Here is a 22934-nt window from a genome sequence, read left to right as displayed (position 1 = left end):
CTGGTGGGCGAGCGGGCGGACCGAGCCGGCGGACCGAGCCGACCAGGCTTCCTCTCCTACGTGGGGCACCATGGACGACGCCAGCAGCTCCGGGGGCAGCGGAAGCTTCCGCCCCGGCGTGGACAGCCTGGACGAGCCGCCCAACAGCCGCATCTTCCTAGTGATCAGCAAGTACACGCCCGAGTCGGTGCTGCGGGAGCGCTTCTCTCCCTTCGGAGACATCCAGGACATCTGGGTGGTGCGCGACAAACACACCAAGGAGTCCAAGGGCGTCGCATTCATCAAGTTCGCCCGCAGCTCACAGGCCTGCCGGGCTATGGAGGAGATGCACGGGCAGTGCCTTGGCCCCTACAAAACCAAGCCCATCAAGGTGCGGCACTGGGGTTAGGGTGTGTGAGGTGGAGATGCTCGGGTTGGGGTGTCTGGGATAAGGGCACTCGGGTTGCGGTGCCTGGGTCGGGGTGCCCGGGGTTGGGGGGTGTCAGCGGAAGCGACGGTTACAAAGTACAGGGGATATAACAGTACCAGCCTATAGCCACAAGGTTTATCAAAGTGAAATTATGTTGTGATAAGCTAGAAAACCTAGAAAGCGATGCAGAGGTTGGGGAGTTCTGGCTTTGGTTTTACAAGAATACCGTGTATGTGTGTTCGTGGACTGTGGGTTGGGGTCTCTTCTTGCTGCTGCTGCACCACGCGGCGGTGTTATCAGCTAGGGAAGGCGTGAAACTGAGAACAAGGCGTGCCCTAGGTGATTCACGTGCTGTGTGGACACATTCCTTTATCAGAGAGTAAACAAACACTTCAGGCTCTAAAATTTAGAAATTTGTGAGCTGATGGCACCTCTGATCTTCTTTTACCTTAGGTCCCTTTTTTTTTTTCTCCAATATTTACATTTTCTTGCTTCCCTGTGTCTTCCTTTGGATATTCATTATTGATGTATCAACTAGATTGACTCAGAGGGGCATTTCTACTCATACTCCAGTAGTGCTTGGCCTAGGATGGGAATTATTGAAGAAACAACTAAAAATAGACTACCTAGAGATATGCCTCCGACTCCATTTTCTTTTTTTTTTCTTTTCTTTCTTTCTTTTTTTTTTTTTGATTTTCGATATAGGATTTTTCTGTAGCTTTGGATCCTGTCCTGGAACTAGCTCTTGTAGACCAGGCTGTCCTCAAACTCACAGAGATCCTCCCGCTTCTGCCTCCCGAGTGTTGGGATTAAAGGCGTGCGCCACCACCACCCGGCTTCTGACTCCATTTTCTTTCTTTCTTTCCTTTTTTTTTTTTTTTAACATATTGCATTGTATGTGCCCCACAGTCAGTTTTGTTTTTTGTTTTTTTTTTAAGATTTATTTATTTATTTATACAGTATCCTGCCTATAGGCCAGAAGAGGGCACCAGATCTCATTACAGATGGTTGTGAGCCACCATGTGATTGCTGGCAATTGAACTCAGGACCTCTGGAAGAGCAGTCAGTGCTCTTAACCACTGAACCATCTCTCTAGCCCCTGACTCCATTTTCTAAGCAGGGTCTTTTGCCTCTCTAACAGTGACAGCTCTTGTGTCCCTGGGTCCAGTGCTCTCTCTCTTCCACCGAGGTATACAGTGACATGCTGTTTTTTATTCAGTATCCCTTTTGAGATTCTGCCTCCTGCAGCCTTCATTATCCGTGGTTTTCACATACTTCAGTGATATGCTACCCTCCTTAAAGGAAACACACTCACATGCATGCATAAAACCTCATGAGTCCTTGTGTATAAGGGGATCTATGTCATTTCAAATTATAAAAAGTGACATTACCTTAAGAATGTTATGGTTATAGCTGCACAAACAAGTCTATAGCCTTAGTCATAGATTTTAACATTACTATGGAAATAGAAAAAAAAAACAAAGACAAATTGATGAACAAATATTGTACTACAAAGCAAATTAGATTCAGATTCACTTCCCTGATAATGTTTTAATAAGATTGAACCGCCAATATTAGAAAAGTAGAACCTCTGGTGAATTTTCCATCTGCATGTGAAAAGCTTTTGGAGATTCACAGAGACAGATCAGTCTGATGATGCTACCTGTGTCTAAAAATTTAGTGTTAGAAAGCAGGTAGAGTGTCTAGACTTAACCCCAACTATATGAATAATTACATTAAATATAAACAAACCAAACATCTCAGGGAGAAGATTGTCACCGGGCATAGTGGCACATGCCTATACTCCCTGCACTCAGGAAGCTCAGGCAAGCAGTTCTTGGGTGCAATGCCAGCATAGGCTCCACGGGAAGACCGTGTGCCACCCAAAAGAAGATGCTATAAAACAAAAATGAACCAAACACAGCTAAGTGATATTTACAAGAGAAAATGCTTTGAAGATACGGTGCCGTAGAAATTTTTAAAAAGCTCATATCAGTGAAGATAGATATCCGTATGTAGAATATTAACAGATAATCTCATAAAGATGAACATATAGCAATCCCATGTGCTTATGCATCCAATAACAGCTTCGAAATACATTCAACATTTTGGGGTGGGAGAGGGGCTCTAAAAATCAGACCCATGGCTTCATAAATGCTAGGCAAGCACTCCTACCCTCAGTCTGGAATGTCTTTGACAGGACGAGGAGAAAGAGGAACATATAATCTGATTTATGTACAGTCAGCATCTGATCAAACAGGTAGACCATGAAAGATATGCCAACACTGTGTCTAACCACAAAGTCTGCATTCGTTCAAACAGTGACCTGCTCTCGGTAGTCAGAAATGCAAACGAAAGCACTTGGAAGGCAGAGACCTGCGGATCTCTGAGCTTAAGGCCAGCCTGGGCTACATGCAGGGTTTTATCACAGCCAGTGTTACATAGGGAGACACTGTCTCAAAACAAGACAAAAGAGAAAAAGTGCAATAGCCAAAATGTGTTTGGAAAGAGCGGTGTAAAGATTGGTATTGTAGTTTTTTAAATCACTGTAATAAAAATTTTTTTGGAAAAAAAAAAAAACAGCTGTAAGATCCTATCACGTTGCATTTCTGAGTTGAATACTTATAAAGTAAGTGTGCTTAAGGAATAGGGATGCAGTTATCGTTATTCTGAGGGCTCTGTGTGTTTCTTAGGTTTTCATTGCTCAGTCCCGATCGTCAGGAAGTCACAGAGATGTGGAAGATGAAGAACTCACAAGAATCTTTGTTATGATACCAAAGTCCTATACAGAAGAAGACCTGCGGGAAAAATTTAAGGTCCTTGTGTGTTCTTATCAAAGCTCTGTTTTCAACACTGTACAGCCACAAACATCTGGACAGTAACAGTGACCGTCCCCTCTGCCCAGACTTCATCCTAAAGAATAGGCTGAGAAAATGAAGTGCAAAGCCAGAGAGTTTTCATTAAAACCACATAGCTAATAGGCGGTGGCGCCAAGATTTAAACCCGCTCTGCTCCTAGAGCCCACGCTCAGACTTTGCAAATCCGAGCACTTCTTGGCTCTCACTTCTCTTGCCTCTCTGCAGAGTGAGTCGCAGGCCTGAGTCAGGCCCCAGTCAGGCTCCAGTGCGCGGGCTGTGTTGGCTAATGCATATCATGGCCCGTGCTGTGTTGACATGGTGCTCGTTCAGAGGGAGGTTATTCCTTCAAGTGGTTTTGTCCTAAAATTTGGCTTCTACACAGGTCATATTTAAGGGAAGCCATTACGGCTCTAAGCTACTGTTCAGAGGAAATGATTTTTGAAGATAATTTTAAATCTTTGTGCCTTTGTATGCAATGGTTACATGTAGGCTTTCCCAGAAGTTACCCATCGGTTTATTAAGTTGTTTTGTTGTTGTGGTGGTGGTGGTGGTGGTATTTTCTTCTGTTTAACCTTTTAGCACTAAGTTGAGGGTAGGTTACAAGCAAGGAAAAAAGCAAGCAGGAAAAGATACTTTCTGTATGTCTTTTGCCCTTTTGTTGAGAGTTAACCTTCAAGAATAACAGATTCCAAAAATTTATATTCCATATTTCGTCCAGTAGTAAGAAAATGTTTACCTCTTTTTTTTTCCTAAGAGGGAAGTAAAACATTTGCAAGAGATTCTGTAAAATTCATACTAAATAACATGCCATGAATTTATAATCCCATGTGTCTTCAACAGTAAACATTAGTGTGTTTCTCACATAGGAGAATCGTCTGAGGGAGCCATTATGTTTGGCTTTGAACTGCTCCTCAGAAGAGCATCCAGACATTTGTGATACTATTAGAGACACCTAAACAGTTTCAGCTAGCATTGCTGCGTATTTGGTATTTCCCAGGCACTTAGGCATTTAACACAAATTAGTCCATTTAACCTTTAGCAATCCATTGAGGTCAGTGCTGCAGAAGACACTGGCACAGAGAAGGTGAGTCACCTGCCTACTTACTAAGTTGCTCAGTTAGGATTTGAATCTCCGAATCCCAGTTCCAAAGCCCTCACAGCCCTCTACTGAGCAAGACTGTGTGGATAAGTTCTTTCTCTCCCGGCTCAGTTTCTCTGTGGTATAGGCAAGGTATGTGGGTTTTGTGGGCTCGGCTTCACTGTCTGTGAAATCTGCAGTGCAGAATGTTGGTGTAGCCTTGAAGGATTGCTTTGCTTGCATACACGAGACACAAGTAAGTAAAAATTTAAATTTTGAAGTGTCTTTTCTGTCATTAGTTTTGAGCCTCCTGAGATCATTTCTTTTAACTCTCGTAGGTGTATGGTGATATCGAGTACTGCAGCATAATTAAGAATAAAGTCACTGGAGAAAGCAAAGGTCTGGGCTACGTGCGGTATTTAAAGCCATCACAAGCTGCCCAAGCAATAGAAAACTGTGATAAAAGTAAGAATGATGTTTTTAAAAGCTTTATTTTATGTGTGCTGTGTACCCGAATACACATCTGTGTTCCACATGGAAGCAGTGCCTACAGAGGCCAGAGGAGATCATAACCCCTGGAATGGAGTCCCGGGTGGTTGTGAGCCACTGTATGGGTGTTGTGAACAGAACCCAGGTCCTCTGTAAGAGCAAATGTGTTCCTAACCACTGTGCCAGCATCGTCCCAGCTCCAGATCTGTTTGTTTGTTTGTTCTTCAACCTTGCTAAACGGCCTTTAAAAAAAGAATCTCAGTATTATAAATAAGAAAGTCTTTGACTAGATTTTTGCTGAAGTTAAATAAGTAGTGAGTATTTCCATGTGATTCAAGGAGGGAAACGTTTGGATTTAGGAATCAGCCATGCGCAGAACCATCCTGGTGATAGGTGTCAGGATATAAGCACAGGGCATATTTGGGCTTGTTATTTGCATAGGTTTGGGGCTTTAAAAAATTAGTTTGTAATTTAAAGTACTAAAAATTGATTGACCCCTTTAGGTTTTAAAAATATTTTTCCTTGTTTTTTTTTTTAAGACAGATCTTGCTATATAGCCCAACCTGCCTTGAACTTGTGATCCCTGCAGCCTCAGCCTCCTGGGTGCTGGCTTTATAGGCATATGCCACATGCCCAGCAAATCTTATTCTTTGTATTTGTTGCTATTCAGCCTAAACCCTAACCAGGATTTAATACATCAACAAACATAACAAGGATCGGGTTGATGAGATTTGGTATCACAGATAATTAACTGGAAGCTATAGTGATAAATTATTGCACACTTTGACATTATATATAAAGTTGACTTTGAGAAATGAGAGGTTTGATGAATTACCGAACTTTACACTGTTAAAAAAATCAGTATCTCCAGGAAGGAGTTGCTGTTGATCAGTAAAACTCTTAGGTGCTTCTGAGGTCCACACCACAGTTTTCTTCTTAATCGACTCCCTACGGTATGCTCCTCAGCTGCCAAGAGGAAGACAGAAATGAGGTAACTCGTAGCCCTGGATGGAAACCTTTATGTCTATATTGGCTAAGACCTAGAAAATAAAGAATAGAATACTTTTAAAGCCTGAAAACAAGAAGTATATCTTGTTTTCCATCACCTCCAAATCCCTCAAGCAGCCGTAGCTTCTCCGGAAGTACTGAGTGAGCTGAAGCCAGCTAATCCGTCGTGCTCGCGCTGTTGAGCAACGTGAGTGCTATGACCCCTTGACGTACACCCATGTTTACATAGCATGGATAGGCATTTTGTTTTAGAGGGTTTGTGGAGCCTTCCCATTTTGTGTAGGGGCTTGGGGAGGGTGCGGGGTGTCACCGACCCTGGAGCTCACCAGTTGGCTAGCCCGATTGCCTGCCTCTACCTCCCTGATGCTGGAATTATAGGCATGTCTGGACTCCCCTGGCTTTCCGTGTGGGTGTTGGCAGTCTGCATTCAGTGACTTGTCCCTCCCTCTTCCACTGTTTGAAGCTAATTCTTGACCCCCTAAGTAAGAACTCTCAATCTAGAACAAGGGGACCAGTTACAGAACTGTCATGATTAAAGATGTAACTTAAAAACCGGCAGAGAAGTTAACGTGCAAAGTAACATACTAAGCACATATAAAGGCAGCAGCTTGGTGAAAGGTTAGATGTGAAGATGCCCAGTGGGGTTTTAGTCCTAAGGAAACTGGGCAAATGGATGATGCCATCTTTTCGGGGTGGGGGGACACAGCATTGCTGACCTTTCTCGTCTGTGTTGATGACCTTTACTGGGGGGGGGGTTCTTGGCTTGTTTTTGTTTGTGGTTTTCTTATTTACTTTTTGTCCTTTACCATGAAACGAAGAAGTCGGGCTGACGGAGGAGGCCACCATGTAGATTCTGTTTGTATAGTTGTATTTCTAAAACTAGGCCGGACCCTTAAGTTCAAATATGTTAAATTTGTTATGAAGCTTGAAAATTCATGGCTTCTTACTTTCAGGTTTCAGAGCGCTCTTGGCTGAACCTAAAAATAAAATATCCGAGTCCTCAGAGCAAGATTATTACAGTAGCATGAGGCAGGAGGCTCTGGGCCATGAACCAAGAGTAAACCTGTTTCCCTTCGGTGAGTGGACTGCTGTTACCTCTGCGCTAGCAGCGTTGAGTGTGTGATCTGATTTCATTCTCAGGTCGTTCTTTCGTTAGCAACCTGAAAATCTTACCGAGTGAGTGAAAATCTTATATGTAGTTTTGTCTTGTTTTTCCTGAGAAGTTGTCAGTACCTCTAATATCCTTAATACTTCACCCATATTTTGTTTAACTTATTTCCAATATAGATTTCTCTGGCTAGCTACACGTTATCTACATACTAACCTGTGTCCCTACTGTGTGTGTGTGTGTGTGTGTGTGTGTGTGTGTGAATTCTGCCTTTGTGCAGCCAACCAAAAGCACAAAAACGTTGCATAGGTACCTGTTCAGTATGCTGCCTTAAAGTTTGCCTTACAGAAAGGAGACCGGCAGGAGTAGGAGCAAGAAGAGGCAGCCGGGAAACGGTGAAATCAAGGCCCCTGGTTGTCACTGGCATAACTTTTCAGATAAAATTCTTGTCATATTTCACTGTTTTGTATACTCAGCTCCATCCTGTGCTGTTTAACTAGACATTCCTGTGATTGTCCTTTGTTGAAGTTCTGTAGAGAAGTGGGTGACGTTGTCTGTTTTCTGGTCACGTGTTCTTTATGGTTGTAATATTACAATACTACAAAGTAGGGACAATAGATACGATTAGAATGCATTGCATACGTATATGAAATTCTCAAAGAAAAAAATTAAAAGTGTATTTTAAAAAAAGAATACCACAAAATACGGTGTCTTTGGCACAGTACACTTCAAATAGCCGTGTATAAAATGGTTCCATGAACTTTGAGTGTATAAAGGTGTAACGATTTACATGTGTGTATAGTTGGAGAGCAGCAGTCTGAGTTTTCGAGCTTTGACAAGAGCGACCGAGGCCAGGACGCCGTCTCTAAGCGCCTGTCGGTCGTGTCGCGCGTGCCCTTCACAGAGGAGCAGCTCTTCAGCATCTTCGACATAGTCCCGGGCCTGGAGTACTGCGAGGTTCAGCGAGACCCTTACTCAAATTATGGTAAGATGATTGTTTTGCTGTTGTTAAGTTTACTGTGGTTTTTGTTGTTGTTGTTGTTTTTATTCATGACACATTTTTACAGTTTATGTTCCAAGAAGTTTATATTTTATTTTTTTCTAGTTAATTTTTTGTTCTTTTGTTAAACATACATATGTTTACTGTTCAGCAATTATTTTCACAATAACGTTTTTCTTTAGGTATACCGCTTACTTTAATCTCATTACTACCCATTACCCTCTCCAGACCCTTTTTTTCCACTTTATGGTTAAATCCTTTGTAAATAAATTCCCGAGAATATATCTTCTTTATAAAAGTCATTCACTGTAAAAATATTTTAACTCACAAAATAAAGGGCTCTCTCTATCCCTCTGTTGAACAACAGTGCCCAGGCTAGGGTCTGTTTTTACCCTTTGGATTGATGCTAGCAAAGTTATAAAATGCTTAAGGTTTCCTCCCCAGGCACCCTCCACGTCTCCTTTTCTTAAACTCTCTTGTGTCCTAAGTGCTCTGCATCTCTGTACATTCTCGGATTTGCTTCAGAATAAGGCGTATCAGTTCATCCAGTGCATTCCCCAGTGTAGTGTTGGCAGCGGCCGGCTGCGTCCCGCCACCCGGCTCGCCTTCCGCGAAATAATTACATGGAAACTGTATTCTTTTAAACACTGCCTGGTCCATTAGTTCCAGCCTCTTACAGGCTAATTCTCAGATCTTGCTTTAACCCATATTTAGTCATCTGTGTAGCACCATGAGGTGGTGGCTTGCCAGGAAGGATCTTAGCCTGTGTCCATCTCAGAGAGGAGAATCATGGCGACTGCCTGAGTCTTTCTTTCTCCCAATTCTGTTCTGTCTACTCCGCCTACCTAATTTTCTGTCCTATTAAAGGGCCAAAGCAGTTTCTTTATTAACCAATGAAAGTAACACATAGACAGATGACTCTCCTCCATCACCCCGAGGCCTGTCAGCAGGTGTTCTGATCTAGGCAGTGACTTAGCTGAGTGTCCCCTCTCCAGGTGTCTCTAGGATGTGTTGAGTTGACAGTGAGCACTGATCTATACAGAGGAAAATGATGCTGTGTTTCTCCCCAAAGGTGGTCTTGGAAATCTTTGGTTGTGTCACGGGCTCCCGGGCTCGAGGATGAATCTTTCCCTCCCTTCAGTGCTGCCCCCTTAGTTGAAATCTGTCCCCAGAGCTGAAATCTCATCAAAGGAATGTGAAATGGGCAACTTGCAGCCTAAGGCCCTGCCACCAGCCTGCTGCTTTTACATGTACCGCCTTCCTCTGATGTTTCAGCCAGCTGAGTATACAGTGTTATGGGAAAACTCATTTCAATGAATTAAGGGTTTCCGTTTTACCAGGTGGTGGTGGCACACGCTTCTAATCCCACCAGCAGAGGCAGGCGGATCTCTGTGAGTTTGAGGCCAGCCTAGTCTACAAGAGCTAGTTCCAGGACAGGCTCCAAAACTACAGAGAAGCCCTGTCTCAAAAAATAAAAATTAAAACAACAAAAAAAGAGTTCTGGTTTTTATGTATATTGATATTCTATTAAAAATTTTTAAGCTGGGCCTGGTGGTGAGTGTCCCAGTCCCACTGGGACACAGAGGCAGTGGGATTGTAAACTAAAGGCCCTGGCTTGGCTTACATATCGAGTTCCTGCTGAGAAAAGGGGTGGTCTTAAAATTCAATTCATTGGATGAAATATATGTTTGGACTATATTTTTTTAAAGTACTATGTTTCTGTTTTACTAAAATTTGACTTACACTTCAATGCCTACAAATAATGTTGCATGTGTGTTTAACAGAGCTTTGTCCTCTGTTCCCTTTGATCTTATCTTTATTTGTTGTGTGATAATCAGAGTTCTGTATTTTTCACCTTCGAGCACATTGTAACTTGGGCCTTATGGATACCCGCCATCTTCTGCCTTTTCCATCTCTGTGTATTTTCTATTTCAGGTCATGGTGTGGTTCAGTATTTTAATGTAGCATCTGCTATTTATGCAAAATATAAATTGCACGGATTCCAGTACCCCCCTGGGAATCGGCTAGGGGTCTCCTTCCTGGATGACGGAAGTAATGCGGCAGAGTAAGTAGCATCCAGGAATGTCCTGGCTGTGGGTGGACATGACAGTGGCTTGAAGACTAGAAACAAGCAGCCTCAGGCGAGGCAGTCACACCAAGCGAGTCACCGTTCAGATGCTGACTGTTCCTAGTTTTCTGTAAACTGTCGGTGGTTCTTTCCAGTCTCATCAGGAAAATGGCCACCCAGATGGTGACGTCACAGCTCGCGTCAATGGTGTGGAGTGACCCAAGTCAGCAGCAGCTCCTGGTGAGTGTGAGAATGTGACCTCTGTGATGCGGTCAGAACTACTGTAAAGACCTCATGGTGCTGTGACGCACATCTCAGCTCTGGGCCCCAAATCCCCGAAGAGCGATCTTATTTCTGTCCCTCTGTGCCTGACTCTTCCACAGCAGTTTGGAGGAAGTTCTGGGTCACAGTTGCCGGCAAATCCAGGACAGATGTTGCACTTCCGTCGTGCAAAAAGAAAGCCCCTCCCGAAATGCCCGTGAAAGAGAGACTTTTTATCGTGTTTAATCCTCATCCTTTGCCATTAGATGTGTTGGAGGATATATTCTGGTAAGATTCGCTTCTACAAAGCTACACGTCGGTAGGTAAAAACAAGTACGTTCGATGCATTTGAGCAAGTAACCGCCATTCTCATGATCCCGCCACTGAGCCGTGGCCTGTTCTGAGGTTTTCAAGACTCCATAGTGGTCTTTTCAGTTTACCATCATTTCCTTTGCCGCACCCCCTGGCTCCTCAGCGGTTAAGAGCACTGCCTGCTCTTCCAAAGGTCCTGCGTTCTAATCCCAGCAACCACATGGTGGCTCACAACCATCTGTGATGGAATCTGGTGCCCTCTTGAGGAAGAGACCTGGTCAGTCGTCCTCTTCACCTTAGACCATGAATGAAACCCAATATGGACAAGTTCAACAGAACCGCCATATATGGGCTGCCCATGTATGCTTCAGCATTGCCAGGGCATAAATTTAAAAAAAAACTCACTCCTTTCTTGGGCACATATCCTAACCTCAACCAGAGTTTGCTGGTTCCCCCCAAACCCCCGTTTTGAAGACACGCAGGATGGTCTTTAAGAACTGTGGTGTAGAATGGACAGATCCCTCGTCCCTTGGGAGAGAGGCTCACATAGGCCTGTCTGTATTCCGTTTTCCTCGTGTTGTGATCCAGGCCAATGAACAGTTTGCTAAAGATCTTAACGTTTGCCAGCACTTGGTTGGCTCCTGAGGATTATGTTGTGTAGAGCAAATCACTTGGTTATAGGGATAATATGTAAAAAGTGTAAAAAGGAAAGGGGCAGGGAAATGCCAATTTCTTTTATTTTAATATAACTATATCTACCCTCCCCCCTTTTTTTACCCTAGCTTTTTTTTTTATAAAAGACATTTTCCTTTTGCCTTCTAAGAATATTAGTGAGTTAAGCAGATAAGAGCATGTTAAAGATCTACACAGTATCAGGCATGTAGTGATGGTATGTTGACCTTCATGTAACTGATTAATTTAGCTCTAAGTTTTGTTTTGTTTTTGAGCTGCTTCTCTGTGCCAGGCAGCCCCTGGACTGGGGTGCTAATTGTGACGTAAGCAAACATTTTATTACTGTCCTGAAAGTAAAGTTCATGCTCACCTGGGAGGCGAAGTGGAACCCTTGAGGGCAGCCATGGGGTAACCTGAATGGGGAGGGAAGGCAGCCGTGGGGTAACCTGAGTGGGGAGGGGGGCCAGCCGTGGGGTAACCTGAGGAAAGCATTTGAGTCAGGAGGGAGGGCAGCCGTGGGGTTACCTGAGTGGGGAGGGAGGGCAGCCATGGGGTAACCTGAGGAAAACTTTAGAGTCAGGAGGGAGGGCAGCCGTGGGGTAATCTGAGTGGGGAGGGAGGGCAGCCGTGGGGTAAGCAGAGGCAGGAAGAGCATGTTGGAGTGAGGAAAAGATGAAGAGGTTGTTGGAGAGGAGGGAGCCCCCTGACAGAGCTAAGGGAGTACCTGATGCAGCCAAATGTTGGCCATAGGCGCTGGGGAAGAGTCAAGAACTTGCTGTGTTTAGAACTTCCTGAGCACGTCCATCTGTTTCTGATGCTCGGGTCTTTTACTGTGTTTCATCAGCCGTTTCGGTAACCTGATCGACAGTTTACCTTGTGTCAGGAAAAACGTGGGCTACGTAAAGTACGCAGATAGGATAAGTGCCAATGACGCAATCACACCCTGCAGCGGAAGATTCTGAACGGGGTCAGACTGAAAGTCATGCTGGCGGATTCCCCACGGGAAGAATCCAAAAAGAGGCAGAGAACTTACTGAGTCTTGGTAAGTCTTTCTTACCCACTAGCCAACGAGTTTGGCAGGAATAATGTCTGTAAGTACTTTACTTGTGATTTTCCTTTGGGGACTTTAGAAGCTAGTTAAAACCATGTTGGCTTAAACCCTATAAATAAAGCCAAGTTCTTTTTGTAATTTATTTATTTATTTGTTTGTTTATTTTGGGGGGGGGGGTGGTTTGAGACAAGGTTTCTCTGAAGCTCTGGAGCCTGTCCTGGAACTTGCTCTGTAGCTCAGGCTGGCCTCAGACACACAGAGATCTGCCTGCTTCTGCCTCCCAAATGCTGGGATTATAGGCGTATGCACCACTGCCTGGCCAATATATTTTTTAAATAAAAAAAAATAGTTTAAAGTCAGGGCTGGAAAGAGAGTTTGGCTGCTGAGGGTGCTTGCTGCTCTTCCAGAGGACCCACATCAGGCTGCTTAGAGCCACCTGTGTGTACCTAAAGGTCTAGGGCAATCCAGTGCCCCCTTCTGAACTCTAAACACATACAGTCATGCATACACACCCACAGACAGACACATAAATACTTAATAATAGAATATGTCTTTAAAAAGTAATCTTCTGACTTCCTACTAACGAGAAACAGTATGAAATAATATATATATATATATTTAGACCTTTTAAACCTAAATATTGGTGTCTTTCTGAACTCAAATTTATGTGCATCTATGTATTTCTAGAGAACTCTGACCATTGCTAAATCCTTCTTTATCACGAATACTGAACAACATAGGGATTCATTGTTCTATTGAGTAATTTTTAAAGCTCAGTCTTTTCCTGTGGTGGGTTTTAGCTATGACTTGAGGGAGATGTCATCTTAGATTGTTTTACTCTAACGAATTCTGAGTTTCCAGGACAATCTCTTTCCTGTTTCCTACACTCCTCACCCTCCCGGCCCTGCTACGTGTCAGCTGCGTCCAGTTCATTGCTGTGCACTTGTAACTGTCAGAATTAATCACTGTAGGCCTCACCACTGAGGACCCTGCTTTTGTAAAGCAAAGCAAGTTGTTAGTTCCTCCCTCATAGAAGTCATTTAGCAGTGAAAAATGCCCACTTTAAAAATGCTCTTGAATGTCTTATCTAATGACAAAATCTATACTCATGACTCCAAACCCTTGCCAGTGTAGCTCTAAAGATACTAAGTGACCAGTGAAAGAGAATTAGCAAGCAAATTTTGTTTACTAAAAAAATGTTATTAATTTAATTTTGTTTAAATGAACAGTCTTTTAAATGTTCTGCAAAGATGATACTTATCCTATGTCTAAATGTTTCAGCATATCAGTGACAATGACTGCTTTTGTTCAGGGGATCTTTGTCCTCTAAAGGGGCAATAATATTAACTTCCTAGTACAAGAAAATACATGAAGTACTCTCATAGTTGAGCCTTTCCCAATGATAATTTACATTTTAAAGGGAATTATTGGCCCATAATCTCAGCACTCAGGATACTGGAGCAGAAATGCTGACTGAGGTTAGCGTGGGTGTAAAGGGAGAGTGTTAGAGAGTGTGAACGAGCTTGCAGCAGACTTGGACTAGACCCACCTCTAATACCTAAGTCTGTGTAGATCCCTTCACATCAGAGGCCTGGTTTTCCGCTAGATCTGTCGTGAGGCCCGGAGACAGCAGCATCCCTGATAGACCAAAAGAAAGGCTTTGTAAATGGGACTCAGACTCAGACACGTGTGGCTTTAGTGCAGCCTTTCAGATGTCCTCCCATCCAGGGATGGTGCTCAGCTACCTCCCGGGCCCCCTGGGACCCTGAGACCCAGTGGCAGCTTCTTCGCTGCTGTGCGCTCACCTGGCTTCCCAGTCAGAGGAGCCGCACAGCTGTCGGCATGGCCGGCCATCACAGCATGAACCTGGCCCTTCCCCATTATTGATCAAGATACATTTTCAGGACAGAGATCAAAAGAGGGCCTATAACTTGAAAATGGTGGCGTGGTTAGGATAGAAATGGCTACAGTTTGGATGTCTTCTAATGCATCATGGCGTTGACTTTTGCTACCCACCCTCTGTTTACCTCAGCTATCACAGGGAGACTTTCTACCTTTTGGGTTGCATTAAGTAATTATATTGGCCAAGTTTGGTGGCCTGAACCTATAGTTGCAGTTCTTGGGAGACTGAGGCCGGAGAGTCAAATAAATTCAAAGTGGAAGGCCAGCCTGGAAGACATAGTGAGAGCCTGTCTCAGTCAGTGAATGATCTTGTTTTCAGGTTCAGCACAGTAGTATGATAGACCCCGACACTTTCCATGGCTGTAACAGGAAGAACTTCTTTGGTGTGGTTGGTACAAGGGCTCTTGAATGCTGGTTGCTTTTGTTTCCAAGGAATACACCTGGGACTAAATGAGCCACACCTAAGAAATAAGAAACTGGTTAAGAAACAATGTTGAAAGTAGTCGAACTCTATTTGGAGATAAGTCTTGTGTTTATAATTTTTTTCTCTTTCTATTTGAGGCAAATAGAAATTTTAATATTTCACAGCATCTTGTTCTAAGTTAATGCACAGAACTTTCCCTCTAGAAATCCAGTCCCTGCGGGCTCCAACCTTCTGAGTAAGTTTGGTTTTGTTTACTTGGTGGCGTTTATGATTGAACGGACCAGACTGGCTGTATAGAAGCTAGAGAACCCCTGACAGTTTGGGAATACTAACTATGAAAGCTATTCCCTTGCAGGTGATGATTTTCTTACTTGTATTGTGTTCTTTCTACAGAACAAAGACTAACTAATGACATAGTCCTCAGCTGACTGACTGAAACACGTGACTGGACGAACGCCCTGTGGACAGTTCAGTTGACAGCTTTTTTTTTTCTTTTTTCACATATCTGATAGTCTACACACCATTGCTTCCTGGGATTTCTGACTTGTATTTTTGTCCGACCTTAATGGTAAACTAATATAGTAATTGTTTCCTAGAAGAATATGTTGTTGTGAATAGCAGAAATAAAGCTTTCATAGAGAAATGTGTTGTCATCTATAGCAGAAATAAAGTTTGCTTTGCATAACTAAATCATGACTTATTTATGTGAAAGGCGAGAATGAAGAAATAGTAATAGGTGTTCAGAATTTAAATAAGTGGCATGTTTCGTTGATTTTTGAGATACGTACCTTCACATTTTAATATCTGTGGGATAGAAACATGCTAACTGGATGAACCAGGCTGACTGGCAGTCTCTTCCCAGTGAGGCGTAAGTAAAGGTGCTCCTTTCCGCCGCGTGCATCTTAGAGTCAGTGAGACAAGCTACACACGCAATCCACACGTCAGCGGCGACATTGTAGGGCGGGGCGCTATGGATTTGCTGCCAGACCAAAGCTTGTTGGTAGTTTTGTCAGCGTTTCTAGGATTATAAAGTGCCAATGATTTCAAATTCTATAGGGATTGTTCTGTTTTTTTACATGGGGTTGTCATTTGTCATGTGATAATAGGCTGACCTGGAACCCCTGATCTCCCGTCTCCACCTGCCAGGTGTTAGGAACAGAGGTCTAGGCTGCCACACCTGACTTAAATTTAAATAGTACCAGTGGCTTTGAGTTAATGATCGGTTTTTTTTTTTTTAGTTTATAAATATAGAAAAATAATGGCCAATCCAAAAATATGATAGGCAAGCAATTATCACAACAGACTACGATAGAAGATGGACTTATTCTGAAATGAAAAATAGAAATTGGGACCCTATCAGGCGTGGCATCTCGTGTCTGAAATCCCAGCACTAGGGAGGCTGAGGCAGGAAGATGATGACTGTGCATTTGAGGCCAGCCTAGGGGCGAAATCCTGTCAAGCACAGCAGAATAATAATAATAATTAATAATAATAATAATTATTATTATTAATAATAATAATTTACCAAAAAATACTTTGTATGTTGAAAACTCAGGAATAAAAATTTTATCGGCTCTTAAAAAGATTAAAGCAAGGACCTGGCGACTTAAAGAAGGTATAATGATTTTTAGTTGCTAAAACAAGGCTTAGTAGCCTTCTCTTTATGCCTGTCTCGTCCGGAGCTAAACTATGGGAAAGGAAAGCTCAAACACAGGGAGCACGATAGAGCATTTAAAACTTAGACATTTCTCTGTCGGAACTTAAAATCCTTTCTTTGAATCAGTAATTTTTATAAATTTAGAAAATAAAATTGCACCTGGTCTTCCCAGGCAGAAGCTGAGCCAGTGTTTCTCTGTGAGCTAGGAGCCATGTTTTTTAAGAGGCAGAGCTCGCTGTGGGAAACGCTGAGGATTCGTTACCAGCAGATTCATTCTTCCCAGACTTACTTCCTGTGCACAGCTCACTTTTCACGGTTGAGATTATTTACAGGCTGTCTGGCTCTGACACTACAGTTACGATTGAATTCCCTTTCAAAAATACTCCTGTCCAGGTGCTTATACTGTGCAAAAGTAGCACATTTTTAGACAAAGAAAACGCCCTCTGCCTCTCACTTTTGGCTTATCCTCGTAGAGATAAAATTCAACATCTTCCAGTTTTTAATCCGCTATTCTTTATATTTCTCGCCAGCCCACACACACAGAGGCTGGTCCTTTTTTGTAGCTGCCGTATGTAAGCCTTCCTGCCGTGCAGCTTTCGCCATGTGCTCACTGAGCCTGCCGGCCATCTCTGCACAGGCACTGCGATGGCTTGAACAGGAATAACCCCATAGAGTCACGGAGTTGAGCACACAATGACATTGTTTGGAAGATTTTGGAACTTTTTTGAAAAGTCATAATCATTAGTGGCAGAGTTTAACAGGTTGTTCCAGGAGGAGCTTGGAAGGTAAAGCAGAGAGAAGTTGAGTAACTTTAACCCCAGCACTTGGGGAGGCAGAGGCAGAGGCAGGTGGATCTCTATTGAGTTCGAGACCAGTCTGGTCTAGTGAGTTCCAGGCCAGCCAAGGCTACACAGTGAAACCCTGTCCCAAAGACTGCAATAAAATATAAGAATGCCAATATAAATGCAGACAGTAGAGGCTAGCTCCTGAGGAGGACAGGGACTCTAGGTAGCAGCTGGCCTGGAGGCTAGTCACGTGATGTTCTGGAAAAGAAACTGACTGCATCCCACCTGTTTTTGAGAATTTGCATGAAGCTGAATTTAAAAGCAAAGGGCTAATTTTAGTAATGGGAATTTCAAGACCTCCCGACATCGACTTCTGCGAAATAGTTATTACTGATCACTCTTCTGAAAATCTGCAATGAAGCAGCAAGTGGGAGAAGAAAAACAACTTGGGAGTGGAAAATCTTAAGATTGCAGCCAGGACTTGTGCTAGGAAAGACTGTAGCTGTTAAAAGAGTTGGCACCCTTAAAGAGAAGCCCCTGACTGTACTATCACAGGAAAGATGCCCTTGGGGCAAGATCCCACCCAGCTAATGCTCCGATTCTGGGGGGGGGGAGGTTGGGGTGGTGTGTGTGTGTGTGTGTGTGTGTGTGTGTGTGGTGGGGGGGGGTTGGGGTGGTGTGTGTGTGCATACACGCTAGTGGGAAGGGGTAGGGGTGATGTGTGTGTGTGTGGTGGGGGTGACATTAAAGGTTTTTCTGCTTGCAGAAAACAATAAGTAGGGAATGTTTTCACCCTCTCAGAAAGGCTGCTACACCACTGTGGCCGGAATAAGTCAGGGTTCACCCCAAGTGCTCAGTCGAATTTGGCAGGTGTGGGTTTCCAGAGACAAGAAAGAAGCAAGGGCCATGGATTCTTCCTCTGCGTTGTCAGCCGCTGAGACTAGGCACTGTGCACAAAGGCTGGAAGTTAATGTTACTGCAGGTTCTATATACCCACATCTGAAGACTTGGAGCCGGGACCTCAGATGAGAGAGAAGATGGGCATTTGTCTTTCTGGGTCTGGGCTACCTCACTTAATACATAAACCTGCAAGTTTGTTGATTCCATCTTTCTTTACAGCTGAATAATATTCCACAGTGTATACGTACCACATTTTCATTATCCGTTTGTCAGTTGAAGGACATTTAGGCTGTTTCAGCTTCCAAGCTATTATGAATAGAGCAGCAGTGAGCATGGCTAAGCAAGTGTCTGGAATAGAATGCCAAGGAACGGGATCACTGGGTCGTAAGGGAGATGTAGTTTTAGCTTTTGGAGAATTCACACTGATTGCCAGAGTGGCTGCACCAGTTGGCAATGTGGTGGATAGGGATTTCTCAACAAGTTCCCTAAGTGATTCTGATAGGCAGCCTTTGGTTTTTCAGTTTGCAACATTCAATTCTAAACAGTTTCTATATGTTGATCTTTGGTTTAGATTACTGAAGAATACTAAGAAGTTGTATTTATGTTTTCTTACATGGAATTTTTTTTTTTGAAAACTGAGTGTCTCCTTTTCCTCAGCTTAGTGTCAGTAAATACTAATTGCACTGAGAAACTGATATGTAATAAATATAAGAAGTCGTATGTAGTGGTGTAAGGCAGGATTTCTTACATATGTGGTTGTTAAGTTCTATTAAAAGTCTTAGCAGGTTCACCCCATCTCAGCATCAGAAAAAGAAACTTAAGAGATATTTTTACACGATTTTAGAAAAGGGGAAAGATAACATTCCTCGTTTGATAACAAGTTCCATTGTAGTGTCTGGAGGTCTAATAAGTGGATTGTATCATTTCCTTTTCTAGAAGGAGTAACTCAGGAGCACACGGACCCCAGGAACTAAAGGTATGGTGTGGCTAGAGAGTCCGGCAGAAGTGTTTGGGTAAACTGTGAAGCGGTTCTCCCTGCCGGGCTCCCACTGTTAGCTGAGCAGAGGTGATTGACGGCTGCATTTGCTTCTGAGGGTGAGAAACGAACATACTCGGAGAAAATGCATGTGTGCTTTGAAAACGCACAGTCCCTGCCAGTCCCTCTGAGCGGCTGCCCCAGAAAAGGGAATTCTGAGGTCACCCAGTAGGAACCGAAGGCTGCATGTCAAGGACTATGTGACCTAGCAAAGATGCAGGTTGACCAAGGCCACAACAAAGTAGCGTTTGTAGAAACTGCCTACCAGACCATACCGCTGCAGGCTCAGGAGAAGGACAACTTGAGGGGTTATTTTAAGAAAATGATTGTGTTTGAGATATGAAACTCTGTGACAAGGTAAGTTCTGTTTCCCACAAAAACTGGGGAAATACTGAGCACAGACAATGGAAGTGCCTATAGTGCCTATCCACCGACGCTCCGCAGAGTCGGTGTTCTGTGAATTCCCTGCCGTTGTAAGCAGTGTGCAGCTAACTGATTTTTCTTATGTAGAACCTGCACATTGGGCATAGACTCCAGCAGCTAGGTCAGAATGTTAGGGTGTTTGTTCTCTTGTGTTTATTTTTTAATGCTGTAAAAAAAATTAAAGTTATATACTTCAGTCATTTACCAACTTATTCAAAGGTGTAATTTATCAAAATATATCCTTTGTTTTTTTTTTTAACCTTTTATCTTAAAAATAAATCCTGCTGTGTTCAGCTGTGGTGCTAGAAAGTAGCGTTCACTTTCTTACTGTTGATAGAAAGTCTTCTTTCTTTACTGCGCTAGTAAGCGGCTCACTAAAGAATAGGGTGCCAGTGTGGCATCTGGGGGACGGTGGAAGGGAAACAAGTCACGACCTCTAGCTGATAGGACTGACGTCAGGGGAGTCTAAGGTAGTGCAGAGTGCACTGGGCGGTTGACCTGCGCTGGCAAGTAACACGGTTCCACCAACATGTCAGAAAGAGCTGGGAGCTGCCTCCGCTCTCATTACAAATGCCCTCTGCGGTTCCCCCACCGTCAGGCACCGTCTCGGCTGGAGTCTCCATTGGAAATCCTTACCACGCTTGTCCCGTCGTTTCTGTCCTAATTCTGGGCTTCCAGGCAATAAAGGTTCCATGTGAGATGTTTGATGTAATCGGGTTTCTCACCCAAACAGTGCTTCCCCTGTAGTAAACTCCAAAGAAGGCTCCCACAGAAAAAGGTCACAGTTGCTGCCCTGCCATACCCCTGCCATCCTGAGAGACGTGCAGTGTGCCCACCGCAGTGCCCAGCCTCTGCCCAACAGCTCAGCCTTTTAGAGCTTGCTGATGTTGGAAGCTTCCAGTGACCCCAAGAGCAGGTCTCACAGACAGTACCACACCCGTTCTCGGTCCTGTTTTCCCATCTCTTACAAATAGACGATAATTAGCAATGTAGACACAAGCACTGCCATCCTGTATTCCCAATGGGCCACGAAACACTCAGTACAAACAAAACCAAGTTCCTGTCAAGCGGAGAAAGTTGGGTGATAGTGGAAACCAGAAGAAATTTCTACTACATTGGGCAGTAAAGGATGAGACCTCCAAGTGACTCAGATGTACATGTCAGCAGCTCATCACTGAAACATGTCACTGCTGTGTGACAGTACCATGTGTGAGAAGGCCATGCTAGTCCAACACGATACCGTGTGTGAGAAGGCCATGCTAGTCCTTTGGGATACCTGTTGAGAATTCCATCAAGGTAGTCTCTCTTCTGGATTTCGGAACTAGTTACCCTGAAGCTGCGCTATCTTGGAAACTTGCCTTAATCTAGAGAAAAGAACCAGAGCTGGCATTCACCTTGTATGTGGAGTGGGGGCAGTCACAGACAGACCCGTCCCTGATGAGAAGAGTCATGCTGACTGAAGAAAGCAGTTATTGCCACAGAAAGACCTCTTAGGTCTGGGACACCCACTGCTTTATAACAGAGCTTTAGTGTTTCTTTCCCTAAGAATTTTGATCTATTACAAGGAAGTCCCTTTTCTAGTAAACCGACCTCTTGAGGTTTCCGTGGGAAATGAAATGGCTGTCGTATTCTTGCCCCTTCCTGTGAGTTACACCAGCACCTGAGCCCGCCGTGAAACAACAAAAGCAATCCTGTACCTGACAGTTCCCTGGAGATTAGCCTAGGTAAGCCTAAACCCAGCGACTGCAGTAGGCAAGATATCTGAACTAATATTCCATACTGACCGTATTAAGTGTTCATGAGCGTGAGAGCCATAAGGACTGTTGGTGAGATTGCAAATTGTCTCAATCACTTTATAAAATAATTGCCAGTATAACCATGCGGCACCCAGAATTCAGCAGTTCCAATGCTCACTAGATATCCAACACATGTTGTGTGTTAGCAAAAGACATGCAAAAATATCCTTAGCATTAATAATGCCGGTTTTGAGTGGAAATGACTCCAGTGTATCAACAGAAAGTGTAAAATGAATAGGATGTGTGGTCACAAGGAAGAGAGCAGATGTGCTCCACGTGACAATTCTAGGGAATCTCAGACAGAGAAACCAACCAATGAGAGAAAACGTGCTGTGGGATTCCCGCTGGGAGAGTTCAGAGACTGACCCCGTGGATTGGGAAAGGTACCAAGGAAGCTTGGGATGTGCTAGTGTTCTTGTCCTCTGGGCCACGGTGGTGATGGCTTTGTAGTCATTTCTGGCTATTATTCACAGTTTGCACATACTTATATTAAACATATACGTCAGTTCCATTGAAGTTTCTGATTTGTTTTGAGGCGGGATCTCACTGTGTGTCCCTGGCAGTGTAAACCAGGGCCTGGCCTCGTACTCACAGAGATCTACCTGCCTCTGCTTCTCAAGTACTGGGCCAAAAGGTGTGCACCACCTGGCCAGGCTGAAGTTTGTTGGTTTATTTTGGTTTGCTCTGTAGCCCAGGCTGGCCTTGAACTCAGAGAACTGCCTGCCTCTGCCTCCCCAGTGCTGGGATGAAAGGTGTAAGACACCACACCCAGAAAGCTTCTGTTTCTTAATGAGTACAGTTAAATCAGCACAATACTGCAGCAGACAGCCCTGCCCTGTGAGAGCAACGACCCAAAACTTTTCTCATGTGGAATGTGGAGTGTGTGTGTCTGCCTGCTGGGACCTGAAAGGGACATCCGGTCCCCTGGAGCTAGGGTTGCAGGCAGAAGTTAGCACTGGAACGCTGATGCTCAAAAGAGCAGTAAGAACAAGCACTCTTAGGCTGAGCCACCTCTTCCTCGCCCACTCCCTTTACTTCTGCAGCGTATATGTTGGGAAGGAGACATGCTCTACCTTGGCCCCCCACCACGGGCAGGAAGGCACTATGATGAGAAAGTGGGAAAACAGGAGGAGGAGAAAGGGAGAGGCTTAAAATATAGGACAGAAAGAGCAAAGCCCCAGCTATAGAGCCAAATCCACTAAGAACAGAGACTGAAGTCCTTTTCAGGGGCTGGCTTCCACATCTGTGCTTAAACACTCATCTGGGATATGAGGCCCGAAATCAACCCCTAGGATTTCAAAAATAAGTTATAGCAATAAAAAAATTGCTTTTCAGAGGCTGGAGGGATGGCTCGGCGGTTAAGAGCATTGTCTGCTCTTCCAAAGGTCCTGAGTTCAAATTCCCAGCAACCACATGGTGACTCACAACCATCTGTAATGAGGTCTGGTGCCCTCTTCTGGCCTGCAGACATACACGCAGACAGAATATTGTATGCATAAGAGGTAAATAAATATTTTTAAAATCTTTTAAAATTGCTTTTTAGAATGATATGAAGTGCTGGTGAGCCTCAAAGGAAGACGGAGGTGGGTGCTACCCTTCGGAACTCTTTATCAGTAGACAGTGCTTAATTACCTTCCATCGAAGGGATTCTAACTCAAAATCACCAGGAAAAATAAACTCTAAAGTACCCTCAGGCC

The 22934-nt window shown here is 43.9% G+C and overlaps 1 protein-coding gene across 1 annotated transcript; it reads left to right on the top strand.

Annotated features, from left to right (window-relative positions):
• On the top strand, window positions 1-12305 carry Rbm45 (RNA binding motif protein 45). The gene is given in 11 exon segments (XM_038337180.2): window positions 1-370; window positions 3103-3225; window positions 4684-4810; window positions 6796-6918; window positions 7753-7935; window positions 9886-10015; window positions 10174-10258; window positions 10402-10434; window positions 10437-10567; window positions 12108-12199; window positions 12202-12305. Coding segments are annotated over 11 exon segments (1425 nt in total). The 5' UTR covers window positions 1-70; the 3' UTR covers window positions 12300-12305.
• Window positions 12306-22934: the final 10629 nt, after the last annotated feature.

The sequence above is a fragment of the Arvicola amphibius genome, chromosome 7 (genome assembly GCF_903992535.2).
Source record: "Arvicola amphibius chromosome 7, mArvAmp1.2, whole genome shotgun sequence".
Lineage (NCBI taxonomy): Eukaryota > Metazoa > Chordata > Mammalia > Rodentia > Cricetidae > Arvicola > Arvicola amphibius.
Note: the sequence above shows the minus strand (reverse complement) of the source record. Positions and strands in the feature narration are given on the sequence as shown.